Source organism: Rhipicephalus microplus, chromosome 6, assembly GCF_043290135.1.
Source record: "Rhipicephalus microplus isolate Deutch F79 chromosome 6, USDA_Rmic, whole genome shotgun sequence".
Taxonomy (NCBI): Eukaryota; Metazoa; Arthropoda; class Arachnida; order Ixodida; family Ixodidae; genus Rhipicephalus; species Rhipicephalus microplus.
The window spans coordinates 139,455,559-139,481,007 of NC_134705.1; the positions used below are offsets into that span (position 1 = coordinate 139,455,559).

At 46.3% G+C, this 25,449-nt stretch overlaps 1 protein-coding gene across 2 annotated transcripts in view; it reads left to right on the forward strand.

Annotated features, from left to right (window-relative positions):
• LOC142761789 (uncharacterized) overlaps positions 1 to 25,449 on the forward strand; it is a 56,214-nt gene that overhangs the window by 28,987 nt on the left and 1,778 nt on the right. For both annotated transcript variants that reach the window (XM_075866722.1, XM_075866723.1), the window contains 3 exons: positions 15,604 to 15,710; positions 19,197 to 19,260; positions 24,389 to 24,556. In XM_075866722.1, the coding sequence (XP_075722837.1) occupies positions 15,604 to 15,710; positions 19,197 to 19,260; positions 24,389 to 24,556 (339 nt within the window). The remainder of the gene's footprint in view (positions 1 to 15,603; positions 15,711 to 19,196; positions 19,261 to 24,388; positions 24,557 to 25,449) is intronic.

Sequence of the window (25,449 nt, forward strand, 5' to 3'; positions counted from 1 at the left end):
CATAGTGGAACTCTGAATGCCGAAATGCGCGCAAACAGCAAAACAGAGCTTGGAGGCTGCTTCGGAACTCACCGACAGCCGAAAATCTTGACACCTTCAAGAAAATAAAGTCTCAAGGCAGGAGAACGCGTCGGCAGGCCAGAAGAGAAAGCTGGCAGAAGTTTTTGTCAGGGATCAATTCATACAGACAGGAGGCTAAAGTCTGGAACATGGTCGGTAGGATAGCAGGAAAACAAGTACACACACTTCCACTCGTGGACACTCGGGGTGATACCTTGGAAGATCAGGCAAACTTCTTCGGTGCACACTTCGAACAGGTGTCCAGCGCATCCCACTATACTGACACTTTCCAAAAATACAGAACAAGAATAGAAAAGCAGAAACTTGAACACAAATGCACTAGATACGAGGCATATAACCAAGCTTTCAGTCTAGCTGAGCTGCAAATGTCTCTAAACTCCTGCAGTACTTCTGCCCCAGGTTCTGACCGTGTGGTGTATGAAATGTTAAAAACCTACCAATCGAAACACGAAAAACCTTACTTTGTTTGTACAATGCTATCTGGTTTTCTGGCGCTATCCCTACTTCCTGGAAAGAGGCTATTATTATTCCCATTTTGAAAGAGGGCAAAGACCCTTCTTTACCCTCGAGTTATAGGCCTATAGCACTTACAAGCTGCTTGTGCAAAGTCTTCGAAAAAATGATAAACTGCCGACTTGAACATTTCCTTGAAACAAATAATTTGCTCGGCCCATTTCAGTGCGGGTTTCCAGAAGGTAGATCCACCACAGACCACCTTGTTCGTATCGAGGCACAGATCAGAGACGCCTTCGTCCATAAACAATATTTTCTCTGTGTTCCTCGATATCGAAAAGGCTTATGATACAACATGGCGTTTCGGAATTCTAAGAGACCTTTCCCACCTTGGCGTGCGCGGAAGAATGTTTCACATAATCAAAAGTTACCTGTCAAACCGGACATTCCGTGTCCGAGTGGGCACGGTTCTTTCCCAAACATTTGTTCAGGAAACAGGCGTGCCACAAGGTGGTGTACTTAGCTGCACACTTTTTCTCATAAAAATGAATTCCTTGCGCTTGACCATCCCTCGCAATATGTTTTATTGCACATATGTCGATGACGTCCAGCTTGGCTTTAGGTCTTGCAATCTGACATTGTGTGAGCGGCAGGTTCAGTTAGGTTTAAACAAGCTCTCCAAATGGGCAGAGGAAAACGGATTCCGACTGAACCCACAAAAAAGCACGTGTGTTTTGTTCTCTCGAAAGAGAGGCATGCACTCGGAACCTGACATTCGACTGAACGGGCAACGTCTGTCCTTCAAAGCCGAGCATAAATTCTTAGGCCTAATCTTGGACAACAAGTTGTCCTTCGTGCCGTACATCAAGTATCTAAAAACAAAATGTTTAAAAGCCATGAATGTTTTAAAAGTGTTGTCACGTACTACTTGGGGTAGTGATAGGCAATGCCTCATGAACCTCTATAGAAGCCTCATTCGCACCCGCTTAGATTATGGGGCCGTTGTCTATCAGTCTGCTACTCAAAGTGCCTTGAAGATGCTGGACCCCGTGCACCATTTGGGCATCCACCTTTCCACGGGTGCTTTTCGCACCAGCCCCGTAGAAAGCCTTTACGTTGAGTCAAATGAGTGGTCGCTTCATCTGCAAAGAACCTACATGTCCTTTGTTTACTTCCTTAAGGTGAAAGCAGACAAGGAGCACCCCTCATACTCTACAATTAATGATTTGTCGAGCTCAACTCTGTTCCAAAACAGGCCTTCGATGAGGCAGCCCTTCTCAGTTCGCCTGAAGTGTCTAGCTCAAGAAACTGCAGTGTCACTTGAACACAGTTTAATGGCTCCTGTAGCATACCCGCCACTGTGGCAGTGGCAGACTATAGACTGCGATGTGTCTTTTCTAGAAGTTACAAAACATGCACCTATTGCCCATATCCGAACATACTTTTTGGAACTTCAACACAAATACACACGTCCTGAGTTCTTCACAGATGCCTCCAAGACTACCTCCTCTGTGTCCTACGCTGCTGTCGGCCCATCCTTTTCGGATGCTGGCCCTCTACATCCACGCACAAGTATCTTCACAGCGGAAGCTTACGCGATACTTGGGGCAGCTAAACACATAAAACAATTACAAATACAAAAAGCAGTAACTTATACAGACTCCCTCAGTGTAGTAACGGCTCTGCACACTCTTAAAAAACGCAAAAACCCAGTCCTTGTCTCACTTTACTCCATTTTATGCACACTCTACACACTCAAACAATATGTTGTAGTGTGCTGGTTGCCAGGGCACCGTGAGATTCAAGGCAACGTGAGGGCGGATCAGCTCGCTGCATCCGTCCATGAGAGCACCGCCATTACATCCATATCAATCCCGGCCCTTGATCTTAAGCCGTCTCTCAAACGAAACCTCTGGGACTACTGGCAGAGCAAGTGGGATACACACACACAAAACAAACTACACGTTATTAAGCCACACCTTGGTCATTGGCTGCCTGTATCGAAATCGCGTCATACACAGGTAATACTAACGAGACTCAGGATAGGACACACATACACGACACACACATATCTTTTGCCTGGTGGCGATCCACCATTGTGTGACAGATGTGGCGAACCATTAACCGTCCTTCACATGTTAATCCAGTGTAAACACTTAGAAACTATAAGAAAACAACATTTTACATTACCCTACCGACAACATATACCTTTACACTCTGCAATTTTCGTTGGTAGGGAACCGCTTTTTAGTCATAAATCATTGTTAGCGTTTTTAAAAGAAATGAATAATTTTCATATCATACACCCGGGCATTCCGTAGCACGACCTCTCTAGAGAGGTTTTTGCTGCGGCGGTTACACAAGAAAGCACTTGCCTCACGGCCCTTGGACGCAAGGGTATGAACGAGTGAGGCACTTGTGCTAATGCCATTCATATCCACCATCGTTTTTTATAATCACCAGCTCTTGTCATCTATCCTCACCACACACACCTTTCACGGCATGGTCATGACTTTATTACTTGTATGTTTTTACCCGCCTTACCGCGAGGAATTTTATGGCCTTTATACAGCCGCTTACCACAATCATTGTCCATATTCTTAGTAACATGAACTGGCGCTCTTTGGCCGTGAAATGGCCCTTGCGCCACAAAACTTCAAACATCATCATCTCATGGGGTTGGGGCATTGGATCACCCACTTGTTACGCTATTCGCATTGTTGAACACCCAGGCTGTTCCTTTGATGTTCTAAAACGCTTTATCATTCATAATGTTACGGGTAACTTATTTAATAAATTAAATACGATGCACTGAGCTCGGCGAACAAGATGGCGACAGTTCATCAACAACCAGCCACCAACGTTGTCTTTCTCTTTCTTCCAGACAGGCTGTGCCGGCTGTTGCGTATCATAACCCCCCGGCGGTAGAAGTACCGTCTCGGTGCTTGAGCAACTCTGATGCGGTAGAAGGAGGTTGATAGGGCTTGGGTCGAGCTATGTGCACGATGTCACTCGAAAGTGACGATGATGACGTTGAATCGGCTGGAACGATCTCGTATGTAACGTCAGTCACCTGGCGAACGACGCGGTATGGTCCAGTGTAGCGTGACAGCAGTTTTTCAGAAAGTCCTACACGCCGAGTGGGGGACCAGAGGAGGGCAAGGGAACCTGGTGAAAAGTGCACGTTTCGATGATGGGAATCGTAGAGCTGTCTTTGGTGCTCCTTCGAAGCCTGCAGGCGACTGCGGGCGAGTTGGCGTGCGTGGTCGGCTCGCGCGATGGCTTCGCCGGCATACTCCGTGACCGTGGGCAGCAAGGTGTCGAATGGTAGGGCGGGTTCTCGGCCGTATAGAAGATAGAATGGTGAATAGCCGGCAGTGTCGTGACGTGACGAATTATATGCGAACGTCACAAATGGCAAATGAACGTCCCAGTCCTGGTGGTCGGCCGCTACGTATTTAGAAAGCATGTCGGTTATGGTGCGGTTGAGGCGCTCCATGAGACCGTTCGTTTGCGGATGGTACGAAGTGGCAAACTTGTGCTTGGCAGAGCAAGAGCGCAGGATTTCATCGACAGCTGATAGGAAGGTGCGGCCCCGGTCAGTGAGAAGTTGGCGTGGAGCTCCGTGTACTATATATATCAAATACCAGAAAAAAATATCACTAAATTAATATCATATACCAGAAAGTCCGCCACATCGGTTGCGCAACTCGTCGGAAGTGCGCGTGTGATAGCGTACCGTGTCGCATAGTCAGTGGCGACAGCGATCCATTTGTTGCCTGAGCTGGAGATCGGGAATGGGCCAAGCAGGTCGAGGCCAACTCGAAAAAAAGGTTCAATGGGAATGTCGATCGGCTGAAGGAATCCAGCTGGTAGGGTGTCACACAGGTCCCGTTAATTAGGGAGGCGATCGCCGGGCTAATTCCAAGGGCCGAAGTATCGGCGCCCCGAACCGCACCACGAAAGCGTGGACAATTCAGAAGTGGTCCTTTTTGGCGCGCCAGCGGACGCCGGCTGTAGCCCAAAGAACAAGTCAGAGCCGAGAGTTTATAAACAAACAAAATTATATTCTCAATAATGGCAGATCGAAAACAATACACAAGAATGCACACTCCACAATAGTTGCATACAATATGTCACCAATCAAATGACGTACTACACAGTACAATCAGCCACACTCGAAACAACGGACACAGACAACAATACGCACTACAATGCAGTCGCATGCATTGAACAACCAAGACACTTAAAGACTAAAGAGATAAAAAAAAAAAAACCTATTCAGTCCAAAGTTCTTGGAACAAAAGTCTGGATGGTACTCTTCCGAGAATCACTCACTCAAAGTCCAGCGTTGTTGTCGTTCCGTTGCCCCTGAAGTTTCTCTTCCAGGAAACCTCGCGTCTTCAGTTGGCCTCTCTCCAAGCTTCCAACTTCTTCGCCGGAAACACGTCGGCTTCACACACGCAGCTGTTGCCACGCGTCTTCGCTCGATAGCGGTAGACACACGCTCTTGCCTGTAGCTCGAGCCTTCACCCCTCAGGTGGAAATCCTCTTCTTCTCCTGCTTTGTCTCTGCGGACAAAACCTTCGCCGACTACATGGCGGGATACCCTACACGCTCTGGCGCTAACTTTCGTCTTCTCCTGATCTCTCATCTCCGCTGAACACGGTCATGTCCGCGTTGATGTTGCATTAGCATTGCCCCGATGCCATGCCCACTAGCGTCAGTGCGAACCTCAGTTGGACCAGATGGATCGAAATGGGCTGAAATCGGTGGTGTTGTAAGGAGCGTCGTGAGCTGGGAAAAAGATGAGGCTTGATCAGCGCCCCAGAAAAATGGGGTGTCCTTCTTCAGGAGGTTTGTGAGTGGGCGTGCAATTATGGCGAAGTCCTTAACAAACCGTCGAAAGTAGGAGCACAAGCCCACAAAACTGCGAACGTCCTTTGTTGACTTCGGAACAGGAAAGTTCGTGACGGCGCGAATTTTCTCGAGATCCGGGTGGACTCCTGCGGCATCGACGATGTGGCCAAGTACTGTTATTTGACGACGAGCAAAGTGGCATTTCGACGAGTTCAGTTGAAGTTCGGCTCGACGAAAAACTTCAAGAATCGCCGATAAACGCTTGAGATGGGAGTCGAATGTGGGCGAGAAGACGATAATGTCTAAATAACATAAGCAGGTTGACTATTTAAACCCTTGGAGCAACGAGTCCATCATTCTTTCGAATGTGGCCGGCGCATTACAGAGACCAAAGGGCATAACTTTGAAGTGATAAAGCCCGTCAGGAGTGACGAATGCGGTCTTCTCACGGTCCATCTCATCCACAGCGATCTGCCAATAGCCAGATCGAAGGTCGATAGTGGAAAAATACGTAGCACCGTAAAGGCAGTCTAAGGCATTGTCGATTCTAGGCAACGGATAAACATCTTTCTTCGTAAATTTGTTGAGATGCCTATAATCTACACAAAAGTGCCATGTTCCATCCTTCTTTCTGATCAGGACGACAGGAGAAGCCCAGGGGCTACAAGAGGGTTCGATTATGTCTTTTGCAAGCATCTTTTTCACTTCCTGTTGTATGACTGTGTGCTCGGACGCGGAAACACGGTATGGACGTTGGTGAATGGGACTCGCGTCACCGGTATTGATGCGATGAGTAACAACACTCGTTCGGCTTAAAGCCGTGCTGGCGAAGTCGAAAATGTCACTATAGGACTCCAGGACGTGACGAAGGGCTTCCGCTTGATCAGGAACGAGGTCTGATTGTACCATGTGGTCAACGTCGACGCCCGATGAACGTGAGAGAGTTGGTTCATTGTCTGAGGTGCAGCAATCATCCACTCTGAAGAGTTCAACAGTATGGTCTTGTAGAGCAGTAATTTCAGCCAGGGAGATACCTTGTGGAAGAATTTGGGCAGTGAGAGCAAAATTGACAATAGGAAGGCATGTGCAGTTTTCAACGATTGTCAAAATGGTGTGCGGAACAGCGACGCCATGCGTAAGCATCACGGCATGAATTGGTGCCACCATGTAATTTATTAAATAAGTTACCCCGCACCTCCACCAATAATGTTACGGGTAACTTATTTGATAAATTAAATACGATGCACTGAGCTCGGCGAACAACATGGCGACAGTTCATCAACAACCAGCCACCAACGTCGTCTTTCTCTTTCTTCCAGACAGGCTGTGCCGGCTGTTGCGTATCAATATTAACGCTATTCCTTTCCCAACATCACGCCTTCTTAAGGCCAGTTTAGAAACAAGTACCAAGCACTAGCTTGGCTCAGTGGTAGAATACTAGGCAGGCACGCAGCGGATCCGCGCTGAAATCTCATTGTGTTATGTTTTTTTTTTATTTACGGAGTTTTTTTCATACAATACTGGTGACAGGCAGCGGCGGACAACTACGGCGCTGCGCGTGACCCATGTTCTGATCTTATTACAGCTTTCGCTGTGAAAAAGAGGTACTCAGGGATATCAATTCGCAATATATGTTTACACAGTTGTCTCACAGCAGAAGTAACCAGTGAGGAGATGCAGCGAAATTAAAAGTTCCACTCGCACACAACCATGAGCCCTTGGCGAATAACAGTGCATCGTGTGTGCGAACTCTATTTATATGGGGGGAGGGGGTATTCGCATTTTCACGAACTTGTTTGAAAAGATCCTGGATATCCGGAGGAAGCGCTGCTTGGAGAACTTCCAATCTTTCATCTTAATAATTGTTTTCCTTCATTATCTTGTCAATGAAATTCTGAAAAGCCTCAATATAGACATTTTAAAAGGCCCCATTGGTACTGCAACGATGTCTTACCCTTCTTTTTCAGCTGTTAATTCAGTTTTTTTTTGCCTGCACCACTTGGGAGGGTTGGGGGAGGGGAGAAATTGACAGCTCCATCAACAAGAGGCGCTTTAGGCGAAAGTGTTTATTACCCTTGAGTTTTCGCAGGAGCTAGTTTTCTTTTTCTCCTACATAAAGAGAGGCATATCACAACATCAGAAACTTTGTCATTGGGAGCGTAGTGCTCATGCAAATACAAGAAACTGAAAATCCCAGGAATGCAGAGCCGGTGCTATCATAACTCCTTTCAATAACAAAGCGCTTACTTGTATTATAGGCACACTCACGTACTGGCTTTTGTGAATGCGCCTGAAAACGATGCAAGCACGGTAGTAATGTTACAAGCCCTTCGTATCGTTGTTTACCCTGTCTCATCGAAGCAGCCTGCTTCAACATGTGTGCTGAACACAATAAGTCGTCATTCTTTTTTGGCGCTTAACCTTTTCGCCTCAAAGCGCACTCTCATGTGCCACGCAATATGATGTCTTTGGAATCCTGAAACGCACAAAAAAATATTGAAATTGTCTATGTGCTCCTGGATGCAAAAATAAAATCTATGTATACTTGTAAATGCAGTTGTAGTTGCGAAAATATGTGAGGAAAAGCAAGCAAGCGAAGCATCAAAAGCTGTGCCCAGTTCGGCTTCCCACGATTCTTACCCAAGAGCCTACCATGGTCGTCTCGAAAAGTGATCACAGACGTGCTCAGAACCATCTTGTTTTAAATAGAGGCACCATGTGCAACATTACTACCACGAAAACAACACGAAAGCCTAGTACGCTACAATGCGCCGATACGCTTTCTGCCTTGAGCAACACGGCGGCACGGCGGCTTCAGCCACGGAGCCTCTCCGCTACTCCAGAAGCTTTAGTGTAACCTTCTTGGGGACGACATGCCGCGACGAGTGCGCAACGAAAATTGGAAAAACTACTTATTAACCGATACATACGCGATAAGCTGGTACAACTTATGCGGATACAAAATGTATTATGTTCAATGGCCGCTGTGTCGGGGATTTTACGTCACTACTTTTAAAACGAAACTATTGTTTATGCGGGTACAGTTTAACGAGGTTTCACTGTACTGTCATATTCATTCAAATATTGTTACCCGTGAATGTCGCCTAAAATATGTTGGCATTACAACAGGGGACAGGGGAGAGGTTTATATGAGGTCTGTTAAACTTACGCAAATATAGTATAGTGCATTCAAGTTACACAAACATGGCATCCTCCGGCGCAAAGTCTGGCACTGTGTTACATTGCAGGGGGTGTTATAGCAACGTGCAGGTTCTTAGTTAATGGGTGTCCGAGCCGTCGCCCCAGACTCCCACGAAAAGACGAGGCCGTTTGTACGCCACACTTTATACACACGAAAAACGAACACACATAACATGGACAGGCTATTTAAAGAATCCTTCACTGTCTCTGTGAACTATCAAAGTCCTAAACTAACCGTCCCTCCTTTTTAGCATGGACACAAGACATGAGGTCGGTCTCACCGAGGTTCGTTGCTACGTCTTGAGCTGGCTTGCGTTGTCCGCACGGTCAACCAGGCGACTAGTTGATGGGTAGGCTCCGCCCCCGCAGCCACGTCGCGGCTGGACACATCTGCTGGAGCTCGTGCCCGTAGCCCTACAGCTCCGCGTTGCTCGCACGGTAGACGAGGCGGCAACTTAAAGGGTATACGCACCACCCCCGACCACGTACAGGCCGGACACCTCCGCTGGAACTCGTGCCCGTAGCCCGACAGCTCCGCGTTGCTCGCACGGTAGACCAGGTGGACCAGTTGGCGCGGTAGACCAGGCACTACCACCGGCCGCGTCCCGGCCGGACACCTCTGCTGGAACTCGTGCCCGTAGCCCGACAGCTCCGCGTGTCCTCAAGCACAGGATGCCTTGAAGCCGCAGCACGTCAGCGACGCACGGCCGTGGCAGGTAGAACGTGGCAGGTAGGCCGGGCTCGACTGTTACTAGGCTCGGGTCCGGAACCCAACGGCCGAGTCGAGAGCCCCGTCTTCCTCGTTCCTTCTCGTACCTTCGCCGCCACGCTACTCAGCGCTCGTGCTACCTTCGTCGTTGTCTGCTTCAAGCGCGCACTTTGTATGGCGCGCACTTTGAATGGCGCGCACTTTGAAGCTTCGCGCACGACACATATCACAAAAGCCCCCCCTTAAATGAGTTTTTTCTTTTTTTTTTTTAAAAAAAAAAAAAAAAACTGCTGACACGTGCGCGGTCTGTAAACCCCTTCACTGTATATGTCCTCTGTATAGTTCACATGTCGAGGTCCAATATTTACTAAATACACAAGAACACCGTTAAATACACTGACATACTTTGAGTGTCCAACACCCAATATCACAGTGCTTGAAGTCCGAACTCTTGGCTCACAATCTACTCATGAAGTCCGCACCGGTATTCTCCGACCCTTTTATATGCTGAATGCTAAATGAGTATTCTTGCAATGCCAGGCTCCACCTCAGGACCCTACTGTTCAAGTGTTTGGCTCGGGCTAAGTACTGTAGAGGTTGGTGATCTGTTTGTACAACAAACTGGTTCCCATACAAAAAAAATGTGAAACCTCTGTACCGCCCATACCAATGCCAAACACTCCCTCTCTATGGTAGAGTAATTCTTTTCCCGGGGCAGCAACTGGCGGCTTGCATAAGATACAGGGTGTAACAATCCGTCATGTTCCTGCATTAATATCGCTCCGATGCAGGTGTCAGATGCGTCCGACCGAAGTACAAACCTTCGCTCCGGATCAGGAGCCTTTACAATTGGTCCAGAAGCAAGGGCTTGCTTAAGTGTTTCGAATGCCGCCTCTCTTTCAGGATTCCAACAAATCTTATTTCTCTCCTTTTTCCTAGTTAGTTCGGTGAGAGGCTGAGCTTTCTCCGCATAATGGGGAATCATATCGCGGTAATATCCCGCCAATCCAAGAAACGATCGAAGCTGCTTCTTTGTTTGAGGTTTTTGTGCATTGGCAATCTTCTCGACAGTACTATCCACTGCTCGGATGGTCCCTCCTCCTAAACGATGGCCTAAAAATACGACGGAAGTCATAGCGATTTCGCATTTCTGGGGTTTGATAGTCAATCCTGCTTCTCTCACTCTGTGCAGGAATTGCTGCAATGTGTCTAAATGCTCTTTCCATGTCATAGTAGCGATGAGAACATCGTCTATATAATGCGCTACGTTCGGGAGGCCTTGGAGAAGTGTTCTCATCAAACGCGTGAACACTGCAGACGCAGTTTTGATTCCAAATGGCATGTAGATAAAGTGGTAATGTCCGGTCTGAGTTGAAAATGCGGTTACCGATCTCGACTCCAGTTCCAGTGGAACTTGCCAGTATCCTTTGGTAAGATCGAATTTCGAGAAAAACCTCTTGGTCCCAACCTCTGCGAACATCATATCCGTCCGTGGTATGGGTTCCGCATCTGATATCAACACCTCGTTGATGCGACGAAAGTCTATGCATGTCCGATAAGTTTGATCTGGCTTCTTAATTAGCACCAAGGGGGAATTGTATGGCGAATTGGATCGCTCAATCACCCCGAGCTTGAGCATATCTCGAACTTCCTTTTCAACCACTTCTTTCATCGCCAGTGGTAGTGGGTACTGCGGAGTGCAAATCGGATCCGGTGTTGTCAGTCGAAGCGGGCATTCCAGCAAATTGGTCTTTCCTGGCATTTCGGAAAACACATCTTGGTATTTGGTCAGAATCCGCTGGAGCTCAGCAGCTTCCTCTTCAGCCAGCCCTTCACCTATATTAATTGTCTCCACCCCAGTCCCTTGGTCAATAGTGTAAACTGGTATAGGTGAATCTGCCTCCTCTTCTTCCATCACTACGAATGACGCTGTTTGTGTAAACCTCTCCGGTTCGCGATCCTCGTAACGCTTTAACATGTTGATGTGGAACAACTTGGTGTCACGTCCCAAGTCCAACCAGTAGTCATGACTGCCCTTTTTCCCTGTGACCTTAAAAGGTCCTTTCCATTGCATGAGTAATTTATTTTCCGTAGTAGGGAGTAGAATAAGGGCCCGGTCGCCTACTTCAAGCTGACGTTTCGTGCTTCGCTGATCATAGTATTGCTTCTGTGATTTTCTTGCTCGTGTCAAGTTCTCATGAGCCAACTGCAGTGTTTTTTCAAGACGATCTCGCAGATCCAATACATATCCGTAAGTTGTCTTCGCCTCGTCGCCGATGTGTTCTCCAATCCATAATTCTTTTAACAAACTAAGTGGTCCTCTGACGTCACGCCCGTAAATAAGTTCGAAGGGAGAAAATCCCGTGCTGGTCTGAGGCACTTCACGATAGGCAAAAAGGAGTGGGGCAAGCAACCGATCCCAGGATCTTGGTTCCTCCTGGCAGAGCTTCCGCAACATCTGTTTTAACGTACCGTCAAATCGTTCCACCAACCCGTTACACATAGGATGGTAAGGTGTAGAACTGAGGTGCTTAATGGCCAGTAACTCGTTGACTTCCTTCATCAGTTCGGAAGTAAAACAAGATGCTTGATCACATAGAATTTCACGCGGGAATCCTACGCGTGAGAACATCTCCACCAGGCCCTCTGTTACTGTCGCCGAATCGATTGCTGGCAGGGCCACCGCGTCCGGGTAGCGCGTGGCGAAGTCCACCATGGTCAATATGTAGCGGTTTCCGTTTCTCGACACAGGTTTTAAAGGACCGATAATATCGATTGCCACTCGCTCGAAAGGGGTGTCGATCAACGGCATTACGCCCAGAGGCGCCTTGCCCACTTTACCTTTTGGATATGCTCTTTGGCAAATGTCACAGGATCGCACGTATCTCTTTACTTCTTCCTGAACTCCTGGCCAATAGAATGATCCTAGTACTCGGTCAATTGTCCTCTTGATGCCTTGATGGCCCGCCATCAGACTTTCATGAGCTAGCTGCAGTACTTGGCTCCGCAGTTTGCGAGGAACAACTACCTGCTGTACTATCTTGCCGGAGGATAACCGATAATGGCGATATAAAACTCCCTTTTGCATAACAAACGAATATTCTGTCGATCCTCTCCCAAAAAACACCTGCCCAACTTTGTTCCTACAGAGATCTAGGCTCTTGTCCTCCGCCTGCTCAATCTTGAAGATTCGTTGGTTGATATTCAAAGCGGTTGCTTTCACCGAATCCAACGAAGTACTTGATTTCTTGACTACGCTGATCATTGGTCTCTCGTAGCGATCGGCTTTCATCACCCCTAATCTCTCCTTGACGCTTTTAGACTTCGTCTTCCTTTCCGACAGTCCCTCGCTCCACCTGCTATCTGGATCATTGGGATCACGGGATCCTGGCACGTTTCCCACGATGACGTCATACAATGGGGAAGTCATGCATTTAACGATCACCGTGCCAGAAAAATAGGGCGAAAATATCTCCACTTTTGCTTCGGGAACTTTTATTCTGCTCCCATCGGCTAAAAATACTGTCGTCATAGCTCCTGTCAGCACTTCGTCGGGCACGAGGGAACGTCGCACAACCGTCGTGTTACTTCCTGTATCCCGAAGAACAGAGACAGGCTTATCAAATAGGAGACCCTGGAGAACTGGCATCTGATATTTCGTTGCCATTTGTTGCGTGTTTACTGCCCCCGACACATTATTCTCGGACCCGCCGCCGGATGCGTTATCATTGTCTTTAGAGTTCTCTTCGGACAATATACATGAAGCCTTTTTATACGTGGCGGGTTTCTTGGTGCAAACTTGGGTATCGTGTCCTGCCCTACGACAATGCCCACAGTAAGGTTGCTTCGTCCGAGCGCGACAATCTGAGGCTTTATGGCCGATTTTGTTGCAAACAAAACATTGCACTGAAGTTTTTGAGGTCGTGCTCCCACTTTTCACAGCCATGCCGTTTTCAGCCTTTTCTCGGAAAACAAGCAGGTTAGACTGTCGCTGTGCCTCTAAAAACTGATCTGCCGCTTCAGCCATTTCTTCAAGTCTACGGCAATTCTTTTCACGCAAAAAGAGCGCCACTCGATCATGACACTTACTGATGAACTGTTCAGCTACAATCAGGTCACGAACTGACGCGTATTCTTTGTCTACTTTCGACATTTCCACCCATCGGTCGAAAAAACTCATTAATCGTGCAGCGTACTGCCGGCCGGTTTCTCCCTCTTGAGGCTTACTGTGCCGGAACTTCTCACGGTACCCTTCCGCTGTGAAGCGAAATCGCTGAAATAGAGCCAGTTTCACTTTCTCGTAATCAAGTGCATCTTCAGGGGATAGGCGACCAAACACTTTTAGCGCTTCTCCGCTTAGGCACAAACTCAGAGCCGTGGCCCACTTGTCTCTAGGCCACTCTTGCCCTGTCGCCACATTCTCGAACCTTTTTAAGTACGCATCTAGGTCATCCCGGTTTTCATCAAATCCTGGTATAAAATTATGAGGATTGACGTTGGAAGACACCCTTGATGATCGACCTATGTCTGCCCCGACAGGCTCTCTGGCGGTTTCAGTCTGAGTCAGTTGAAGGCGCAATTGGATCGTCCTTTGGGCCTGCTCCTCGACTTGTAATTGCAACTGCATTTGTTCCTTCTTCGCCTCTCTTTCTGCCGCCCTTTCCTCACGAGCTCGAGCTTCTCGCTCATCAATCCAAAGTTTCAATTCCGCACCTTCCAAACCCATGCGCATGGCCAACGCCATTAAATCTGTCGAGCTCATCTTTTCCTCACTAATCGTCAGCCTGACTCAAGCGATACAAATGGCCTCGTCCTGTCGCAGCGGACGCCAGTGTTACATTGCAGGGGGTGTTATAGCAACGTGCAGGTTCTTAGTTAATGGGTGTCCGAGCCGTCGCCCCAGACTCCCACGAAAAGACGAGGCCGTTTGTACGCCACACTTTATACACACGAAAAACGAACACACATAACATGGACAGGCTATTTAAAGAATCCTTCACTGTCTCTGTGAACTATCAAAGTCCTAAACTAACCGTCCCTCCTTTTTAGCATGGACACAAGACATGAGGTCGGTCTCACCGAGGTTCGTTGCTACGTCTTGAGCTGGCTTGCGTTGTCCGCACGGTCAACCAGGCGACTAGTTGATGGGTAGGCTCCGCCCCCGCAGCCACGTCGCGGCTGGACACATCTGCTGGAGCTCGTGCCCGTAGCCCTACAGCTCCGCGTTGCTCGCACGGTAGACGAGGCGGCAACTTAAAGGGTATACGCACCACCCCCGACCACGTACAGGCCGGACACCTCCGCTGGAACTCGTGCCCGTAGCCCGACAGCTCCGCGTTGCTCGCACGGTAGACCAGGTGGACCAGTTGGCGCGGTAGACCAGGCACTACCACCGGCCGCGTCCCGGCCGGACACCTCTGCTGGAACTCGTGCCCGTAGCCCGACAGCTCCGCGTGTCCTCAAGCACAGGATGCCTTGAAGCCGCAGCACGTCAGCGACGCACGGCCGTGGCAGGTAGAACGTGGCAGGTAGGCCGGGCTCGACTGTTACTAGGCTCGGGTCCGGAACCCAACGGCCGAGTCGAGAGCCCCGTCTTCCTCGTTCCTTCTCGTACCTTCGCCGCCACGCTACTCAGCGCTCGTGCTACCTTCGTCGTTGTCTGCTTCAAGCGCGCACTTTGTATGGCGCGCACTTTGAATGGCGCGCACTTTGAAGCTTCGCGCACGACACATATCACACACTGCGATTGTTGAGCTGTCATCGCATTGATGGTTGCTATACGAATAATTGCTTAATCTTTGTACTTGCGACTCCGACTGCACTTGTGGCTTTTTTATTCTTGTGTTTTCACGTTTGTTTTGGATAGAAGAAGAGATTGTTGTCAACTTTTGGGTGGATCTGAATATTGTGCATGCATTTATTCCACATGCAAGAAATGCATGATGGTCGGGAGACCATCGGGCTTTGGTACTAAAAGAGCACAGGTAAAATCCAGGCACCTGAACATATCTTTAAGTTCATTTGATAATTAGAAATGCCACTTCAGCAACACAGTCAATTTTATTGAACCTGATCCACAGCTGTCTATTGGTAAGTGCCACCTTGCGTTGACTTGGCCGTGCAGCTCAAGTTACCCCTCGATTGAAATTATTTGAATTCTGCTGTACCTGTTTGAGCAGTTTTGAAGGGAGACAAAGGCACAGCTCAGCGTGCAATAGATTGCGCACAGTTTTGAAAACACGTGCCAGTCCTCCTCCATCAGGCGTGCTTGAGTGTTGTGCATCCTTTCATTTTTCCAGAACTTTCAAGCCAACTCGAGCTTGAGTTTGTAAATCTTCGCTGCGATGCACCTGAATGGCTGGAACCAGTCCCTGATGTGCCAGTCCCAGCCGTGGAGCTCAGTGTGGTAAGCAAGCAGGGCACAGATACTGTAAAGATGGCAATCGTGTGCTGTTGCACTCTTGAGCGTAGTTTGGTTTGCTGCGGAATCTGAAAAGAACTTGCAGTTTCATGTTTTGTTCATCAGTCTTTTGATATATACATTTTTTCAATGGTGATTGAACAATCGGAGGTATCAAAGTAAGAGCATTCAGGGGGACCTAAACAAATTTAGCAGTGGATTAGTTCATTAGGTTAGTAGTTAACAATAGGATACGCTGTATCTGTTAAGGGGAGATGAGATTCGGAAAAAAAAAAGGTTGCGTGAATCAGTAGCCTAGGGCAATGAAATTTTTGCTGTGTGTGTGTGTGTATATATATATATATATATATATATATATATATATATATATATATATATATACTTTTATGCTGACTTGAAATATGTAATTACAGTAACTTCCTTTAAACGAAATCGGAAGCGACCAGGAAAATGCGTTCCCTTTAAGAGGAGTTGGTTTACTGAGAGATAAACAGGGGTACAATATTCAAGTACGGAACCAAACACATTAGTGGAAGTTGTTGCATATAAGCAGGCATTTTATTTAAGAGATTTTTGTTTAATAGGAGTGAACTGTATTTTTCTTTATAGTAGGCTGCGCAGTTTTCGTTTTGTGCCTTGACAATGGGCAAAGTACAGTAGTCTCTCAGTAAACGGAACCTGAAGGGACCGGGAAAATATGTTCCATATAATAAGAGCGCCGTTTACCGAGAGGTGAATATGAGTGCAGAATACAAGGCCAAAACCAAGCATTGCCGAGCAAATAGTTCTGTTTAAGCTGTAGTTTCGCATAACAGATTTGTTTACTGAGAGTCTACTGTATACAGTTGAACTCCTTTATAAGAGGCATGCTCTGGGCAGCAATTGTTTTTTATAGCAAATGTCTCTTATAGGAATTGTAACTCATGTGCATTTTCTCATCCACCTGTATTTTACGGTAGGCACACGGTGTCTCTTATGCCTTTGCCTCTTGTATCATTGTCTCTTATAAACGGGTTCGACTGTAGTTTTTTTTAAACAAACATTTTATGCCATCGAATCTTTATGGCTCATATTGCTCCACATTAACTGTAGATTGCGAATAACTATTTTGGTAAAAAACAGCCTTTTTTTGTTCATAACCTGTTCCAAATTTCAAAAGCCACATTTTGCTGTTCTAAAATTGTTCCAAGTTCTGATTGAGCTGTTGAACCCCTGCATAATATGCATGTTCATTAATGAATCTATGTGATCTATCGCCGCTGTGCTGCCAGCAGTTAAACGTTTTCAAACAAACTGAAAAAAAAAAAAGAAGTGACACAGAACTGAGCTAGTCAGCATTAAGAGTACTCTGTCTGCATTATCTCCTGCAAGATCATAATTTTGTCAGAAAATGAGTTTGTATAAATTGATGAGTGAGGAGAGGATCATTGAGTATGCCAGCCAAAGTTGCTAGCAATTTGAACCTAGCTTTTTAAAGACGATAGTCTTTCTTGGGGACCTTCGACAGAAAAATTTTGGTCTGTCTGTCTGCACATTCGTCTGTTTGTCCGTCCTAACGATACCTCAAACGGCACCTAACGGCCGTCCCAATCTGCAGCGCCGACCAATATTGCTCAAGGTTAAGCGTTCATAGTTGTGCGATTGTCAATTAAAAAGCAATTGTTGCGCATATATGAGGCACCACAACAACGCTCCGATGTTTTCTATGTCTGCCTTTATACTAGAAGAGGCACACACAAGTAACTCTAAGGAATTGAGTGTTTAATCGCGCTGCGCTGACAGTGCAACGCGATGCCCAAAAGAGGGTTTCCAACGCTTTGCTACGACGTCACGGTGGTGGCACTTTCCCGTTGCTTTGCGTTCTACACCTTATCACCTCCTAGACTGGCGCGCATCTTTTTCCATGAGCTGCATGTTTTTATTTTTGAAGGTACCGTATTTACTCGATTCTACCGCGCCCTCGATTGTAACGCGCACTCGATTTCCACCGCGAAAAAAAAAAAAAAAACGTAAGACATCGATTGCAACGCGCACCCATTTTTCTCGCTGGCCTGCACGATCACACCACTCGAAAAAACGACTCCTTTCGGGAGCGTCTTCCATTTAAATATGAGGTACGGGCGAAGCTTGTGCCCATCTGACGTGTAACAGAGCATTGCCGTCACTGTAGTTTTACCGTGGACCGATGTCAGCACGCGAACTTGCTTCGCCCCCTTCTTCTCGACGGTTGTGGTGCCAGGCATGTCGAAGTAAAGAGGCGTCTGATCGGCATTCCCGATTTGCCCAAGCAGGTAGTCGTTGTTGCGCCGCAAGTTTAGGACGAACCTCTGAAAACTGTGAAGCTTTTCATCGTACTCCTCCGCAAAACTTTTCGCATATGCATGTTCCCCTTCGGAGGGAAAAGCCGTTCCTCTTGATAAAGTTAGTTAGCCAGCACCTGCTCGCTTAAAACTGGCTCCGCATTAGACATTTTTCTAAGACTAATTGCATAGCCCGCACTTGGAGCAGTTCTGCCGTCACGGGCCGCTGTGCTGCTCGCTGCTAAAGCACATACTCGCCCAGCAGCTCTTTAATTTGTGGAAACCGACCCTGCTGTGGTCCACTGAAGCCTTTGCGTAAAGCTTTGCTGTCGAAAATCTTCTGCTTTTGTTTCCGCCGGTCCCGCACGCACGTTTCGGGAACGACCGCGATGCGGCCCGATTTCCGTCCGTTTCTGCACACGCGATGACTTTTCTTTTAAAAGCGGCATCGTGGTGCACTCGAGTTTTTGGAGTCGGCCATTCCACGCCGTCGATGCTAATGCACTACTAGATGACGAACTCCTCAGCACACGTACGAAGTGCCGCACATGAGAAACACATAGGCAGAAATGGACGACGCGCCATGCCGACGCACGTAGGGGGCGGCCATTTTAGATTTGCCGATGGCAATAGATTGGCCGTAATTTTTTTGTTCGTACTCGATTCTAACACGCATGCGATTTATGAACTCGCTTAACCGGAAAAAAGGTGCGCGTTAGATTCGAGTAATTACGGTAACTGCCAGATGGCACTTGTGCCTAACGTGCCTCGAAGCACTCTTTCGCCTCTGCTACACGCTCGAGGCACTCTAACGCAGCGCCTGCAGAATACCACTTACCGATTTTCTTGCGCAGAACATCAAATAAACATTCTGTTCACTCTCTCCAGACGCAAGACTATCGTCTTTCGACGACATTTACAGTGTAACATGTAGATTCGGGCCAATTTTTTTCATTTCTCAGCTTTCATATAGGAAATGTTGATGAAAAGGGGGGACAAGCTCAAGCTGATTTAAATGGAGTTTCTGCAAGCGTACAATGTTTTTATTCTGCACTTCATGCTATTTATGCGACTTCGTCATACCTTTCCTTAGTATCTGAAGACAGTCATCTAACAAGTATCAGCTTCGACATCTTAGACTTGCTGGTCGTGCACATCCTTGCCTTTTCAGGATGAGCTGGCAGATTCAGATGAAGACTTGGAGATTGAAGCCATGCATTTGTACGACGACGAAGGCAAGTGCTTTTACATTGTTCCGAAGCTTTCATGCGAGAATGATGCATTTGTTGCTGAATGCTGTGTAGGTCAACCAGCCACTGTAAATTTATAGCTGTCACAACTTTGATACAGTAGTCTGTCGGCAAGGTGCTTTGTTGAAGGCGATAACTTTAGTCATGCACATGGAAACTTCTTACATGTGCCTTAGCAGACAGATGGCAGAGCATACACATGAACGAGGCTATGGCAACCTTGAGTGAAATAAGTGGTCACGAATGAGGGTTAAAAAAAGAAACATTTTATTTTATTGTTCGTAGGTTTATAGTAGTGTTTAGGAATGCAGCAGCTAGCACAATTAAGGTAATGTTGACATTACACAAAAGACATTTAATTTTCATAATGAGCTTGCAAGTCCGAAAATCGAATAGCTCTGGTTTGCCACGTGGCCCTGGCTAGCATAAAAAATGTTAAAGGGCAGCAATCTGTTGCTATTTCGAGCATGTTTGGGTCTACGCGGAGTTGGCATTTGGAAGACTTTAATCATGTCGAGCACAAAGTGCATCGGAAAAGATACCGTATTTACACGATTGTAAGACGACCCTTTCTTTCAAATTCGACAATCCAATGTTGGGGGGTCGTCTTAGAATCGAAATCGAACCATATGTATTGTCATCTCGAATAGTTTCCCGCTCAACCCAAAGCGCATAGTTTTCCGCGTGCTTATACAAAAGCTTTTCTTTTTTTAGCATCTACTGCGCGCATTACGAGTGCCTTTATGACGAGCGCACGGCTCTTGAAGGAGCACCGGTAATCGATGGAAGAGCCGCCGTAGGGGGGGTATTGGTAGTTGTCGGAAGAGCTCCTCTTTGTGATACAATTTTCTAAGCGGGCGCGTCGCCGCGTGCTCCTGTCGCTTGTGTCCACAACCGGCTCTCTCGAGTCACTTCTGTCTGACATGAGTGCCGTGACATGAAGATGAAAGTTCGGAATCGGTGAATGTGTGGTGCGGAAGTGGCGGCTTCAGCGCGAGGAAATTTTCTCGCTCGACTCCAAGCGCCGTGGCTTTCGCGGGCCGAAGTCTGGCCGCTTTCCGGAACTAGAGGCGAAGCTTGCGGCCTACGTGAGGGTTTTTTTTTTTTTTTTTTTTTTGAGAGGCCATTTTGGGGGGGTCGTCTTACATTCGAGTCGTCTTACAATCGTGTACATACGGTACATTAATAACATGAGCCTGCTATCCAGGAGTGTTTTGTAGCTTTTGGATTGAAAAGTTTGAAAGCTGCATTTTTTTTTTATTTAGCTGGTTCCACCCGCATCTTCTGGGTTTTTCAAGTAAGATGACCTTGTCAAAAATTGGAAAACAGAAGCAAAGCTGGTCACGTCCTATTGCTAACAAGTGCAGTCAACTGCACAAATTTTGCAAGAAAGATTTGGAAGGCAAAAAATTTAAGACTACATGTCCACGAATGGGAAGGGGTGTGCCAGGTGCCCGCCATGCATGGATTACTCCTATATGAGAAATTTCTTGTAACTGTGGCAAAGTTGTGTGTGGACTGGCTCTTATCACAGGCATGGCGCACACTTCTCTGAGAAACAGACATCTGCATAGATGTGTACATGGTTGTCCGTTGGAGGGAGGAACATATTTGCATTGCAACCCCCGCCGCCCTCATTTTGTTTGGTCAATCCTCGATAAGCCTCACAACAGATGTAAAACTTATATGTACTGCTTTTCAGAACTGCTTCCTTTTGGTCTCCAGCTTGTCGGGAGTAAAGGTGGGGGAAGTAGGCAGTTCTCGAAATGAAGTATTGTAAGTCCTCGGTAGCCATTACTGTGGAAAACCTTTGTGGAACGACTGTATATGCATTTCCAACTGAGTAAAGGTATGGGGTGCTTCTCTTGATAATTAGGGTGTGGTGACAGCTCTCAAAGTGAAGTCTTGGAGTATGCACCAGCCCAGTCAACGACAGACAATGGGAAAGCCAAGGAAGTCGTTTGCCAGTCCTTTGATGTAATGTACTCCAGGTTTTCATGACTTTGTTAGCACTGCTACACTGCCTGCTTTGTTTGGAGTTGCATAGTTGGTTATAGATTCACAGAACAGCACCTTATCCTGCAGTGAAGCCATTTTTACTAGGAGGTTTAATGTGGTTACATTCCAGAGTTGTAATAACTCAGTAACGTTAGATTACTTGTAATGAATTACATTTTATAATATAATCAGTTAGTTTTCAGAAACTGTAATATGCTGGAATATTCAATGACATTCTTGTAATTGATTACAGTTAGTGACATTTTTTTTCCCAAAATAAGCTTTTGAGCAGTTTTCTGCAGTAGCTTTTGTCCCAAAGCTTATGCAATTGCTTTGTAGGGGCCCCCCTATCGGAGCTTTTTTTTTTTTCACTTTTTCATTGGTCTTACCTGCAACACATTACCCGAGCATCAGCAACAGTAAAACGTGACGCTTCATAGAGGACATGGACACTAGCATCGAAACAGTGCTTAACCACAAGCTGGTGCGCATGGTGTTCTTACGTGATATCACCCTTCGCTCTAGCGCATGCATTAAGATAGTGTTTAGTGTAGCAGCTTGGCTCCTAATGAGGAAACACTGAAGAATCTGCGACCACAACTTCGATAAATAACTCTCGTTGAAAAAAGCTGCAACACTACATCGCAGCAGCCATGGTAAGCCACCCAGCCTTCACGCAAGCCTCCAGACCTCTCGACCATTCAAGCCGCAATGTTTAACTTGTGTTTTCATGTTATGCAAATAAATTTTTGAAGGAAAGTAATGCAACAGTAATTGATTAGGCTTCTATAATGACCGTTACTTTTTTGGGGCTGTACTTGACCTCTGTAATCAGCTGAATTTTAAAGTAGTTCTGATCAGTTACTACCTTTCTTCTTCAGGGTTCATGCGGGTCCTTCAAATAATCAAAGGTCCGGAATTTGAAAAGTTCTTTTAAGGCATTGAAAGTGGTGTAACTTTTGGAAATGTCTTAAAATCCTTGAATTTCTTTTTTTTTTAGTAAGCACTGTCACACATTTGTAGGCTTGTGCGAATAGTGAATTTCAAGGTCGAAGCAAATTCGAAGTGAATGGTGATTTTGGTCAAATACTTTCAAATCGAATTCGAATAGGATGTATAACATATAAAAAAGGGAATATTTATCATAACCTAACTAACCTGCACGATATTTCTTTTGAATTGAAATAGGGGCTCTATGCAAATGACTTTTTTTTTCGTTGAAAGGAAGTTGAAACAACCTTGATTAATAGTTTCGGTGGGATTCGAGTGATAACCTGTAAAATACATAACGTTTTAAAGTTTAGTATACTTAAATCTTATAAAGCATCATATCAAGCTTAATAAAATAGATTGATTTGAGAGTAAAAAGGGGCCCTGCAACACTTTTTCAAGTATCCATGGAGCCAGTAAACACGCTTGTTGCCTCGCAAATTTACCGCCCCCAAGTTTCTAGAATTAGTCCAGTACGAGCGCAGTTCCAAAAATTTGTCGCATGCTGCAATCGCATTTTCCATTCTCGACCCAACAAAAGAGCTGGAAGCTAAGAAGGGAAGGATGGCACGGGGAAAGAAAAAAACATCACGAGTGCATAGTGACCTTGAGCATTTGTTTCTCTTTTTTCTTCGAATATGTGGCCTTTCAGTGCGATTGTGCACGTACTTGTGGACAAGCGGCTGCTTCCCGTGGCGGTCCGGTAACGACGAGCGCGCCATGCTCAAATCAGCCAATGACTGTGACCAGGGCCATGTTTTCTTTCTTGGCTGTGACAAGTGATTTTTGAGCTTGTAGTGTCATTTGCCGTGGGAAGAGAGCAACGTTTAGCTTTAAAAATAATTGTCAATTTTAGGGCGCGTGCTGTGCTATAAAACTTGCCTCGCGTGTTTTCGGTAACCTCGACTATTGATCGGCAGCGTTTTCTGACCATGCTCAGTAAGTGTTGCAGGGCCCTCTTAAATCTGAAGGGGGGCTTTGCGGCAAAGCAAATTTCTCCGGAGTAGGTGCTTTCACTGTTTTGCACCACTACGTTGCAGTGAAACCACCTTTACAGGTGGACTATGGTACATTCATTAGTTTATTGCAAATACTTCGAAAATATTCGATAGTTTAAATTCGAATCGAAGTGAATCCGAATATTCGCCTATTCGTTCGAATATTCGAAGCATTCGAATATTCGCACAAGCCTACACATTTGACATCGCAATATTTGTGATGCCGTCAATGTAGCAGGTGAAATATCTAGTGTGCCCATCATAAAAGAATTAAGATCAGCAGCTCCCTCAAGGAACCGACATCGTGGATTCCTGGAAACTCTAAAAAGACAGGAGCAGGAGAAAGGGAAACAGAAAAATTAATCTTGCATTCAGGAGGAGGTGCAAAATGCTTACAAAAAAAAAAAAAGGGAAATAGAAGCTTCTGTTGAGCAATTAATAGCTATAGCAGACTTGTATGCAGAAAATGCAGAGACAAACACTTGATGTGCATCATCAAGCCAAACGTCCTTAGGAAGACTGCCAAGAGCAAGCAGCAGAAGATAGTGAATAGAGATATGAACATTCGGCAAACGCAACAAGGCATTTCACAATTTGTTCCATAGTTTTTTCTATCTGAGTAAAAGTTTGCAACTTGTGTCATAATGAAAGTGATTACCTATGCAAGTTTGAGAAACTGATTTAAAGTTGTCTAGTAAGAAAATATCATTTGAGCTATGTTTTCAACATCTGCTCCATGATGTTACCCTTTTTTGATCAATTCTAGTTATTTCAAGCCTTTATCCTCCTCTGAAAATGTGTTGAGTTTCCAATGGACAATGTGGTCCTTGAAACTTTGCCCACATAGCTTTGAAAGTCCTTGAAAACTCTTGAATTTTTGCCATGTAAACAAGTATGGACCCTGTTTCTCTAACATATACAGGTCTGATCTATTTATTTTTAATAACTTTGCATTTATGTGAATTCTAATACTGTCATATTCGTTCAAATATTTGAAATGTGCGAGTATTTACACGGGCCTAATGAAGAAGTACTATACTTCTATGTCCCCTTCTTGAGCGAACTGTATAAATTGCTTGTGGTAAGCTATACCTTTCGGGTTCCTCACTTCTCCGCTTTCTCTACAGAGGGCTTCTTCGACTTGCCAGAGGAGTTCAAACTGGAGGACAAGCACTTCGAGGTATTTAGAGACCTGCGTGGCGTGAGGCTGCATCTTAGGCGCAGCATGGCGGTTGTTTCACCGATGCCCTCGGTGATTCCACCTCCGCCCGTGCTAGACTTGGGCTACATGGAAGGTGAGCACTCAAAAAATCACTTTTCCAGGCTGAGTGCTCAGGCTGTTTCAAAATGGAGACATTGTATTTAGTGTCATAGCAAGCATAAGCTCACTCCAGAAATGTTGTCCACTGTGGTAATGCGTGTGGACGGCCGTGCTTGCTTGTGTTATCTTGGCACAATCACTCTGGGTGATGCTGATGCTGGAACAGGTTACTAAAAACTACCTTGTGTCATAAAAATGTTTTTGCAAATGGCAACCTGGAATGGCAACCTGGAATGGCAAAACTACTGTAAAATCTCATGGGATCTTTGGCTGGCAACATCGATGTAGTTTTTTGTGCACTCTTGCGGTGCCATACGTTCAGCGGGGCAACGCGCTTGCAGCGCCGTTTGTTTGGCTGGACCGGCCACGATACGAGTGCAAGCCACCGCAGCACTGCTGAGGTTCACGGTGGAGCGTGGTGCAATTCCACCAGCCTTTGCGCGCTGGCAGACAGCGCGGTGATGATGCATCATTGTAGGCGAAATCGGCAGCTGGAGCTGCCGTGGAACACGGCTCGACGGGACGGGAAACGTGCGTGCACATCGTCCGAATGTGCTCGCACAAAGTTTTCTTTTGCTGTCAGGATTTCACTGGACACCAATAGTGATGCGAAAATTATCGTACCTCTTGTCGAGTTGGTACAGAATTGATGCAGTAAAACCTTTGGAGAATAGACTCGCACTTACTGGACATGTAGCGTGTTGCAAGTGTCTCATTGTTTGGTTTTCTGTTGTTGGCTCTCTTATTACCAGTACAAACAGGACGCTAAAAATTGTCGTCTGCGAAATGGCATCTCGCAGACAGCACTGCTGTTGCAGATTTTAGTCTTTTGGTTCACACGTTCATCTGGCCTATAGTGAGGCTTTC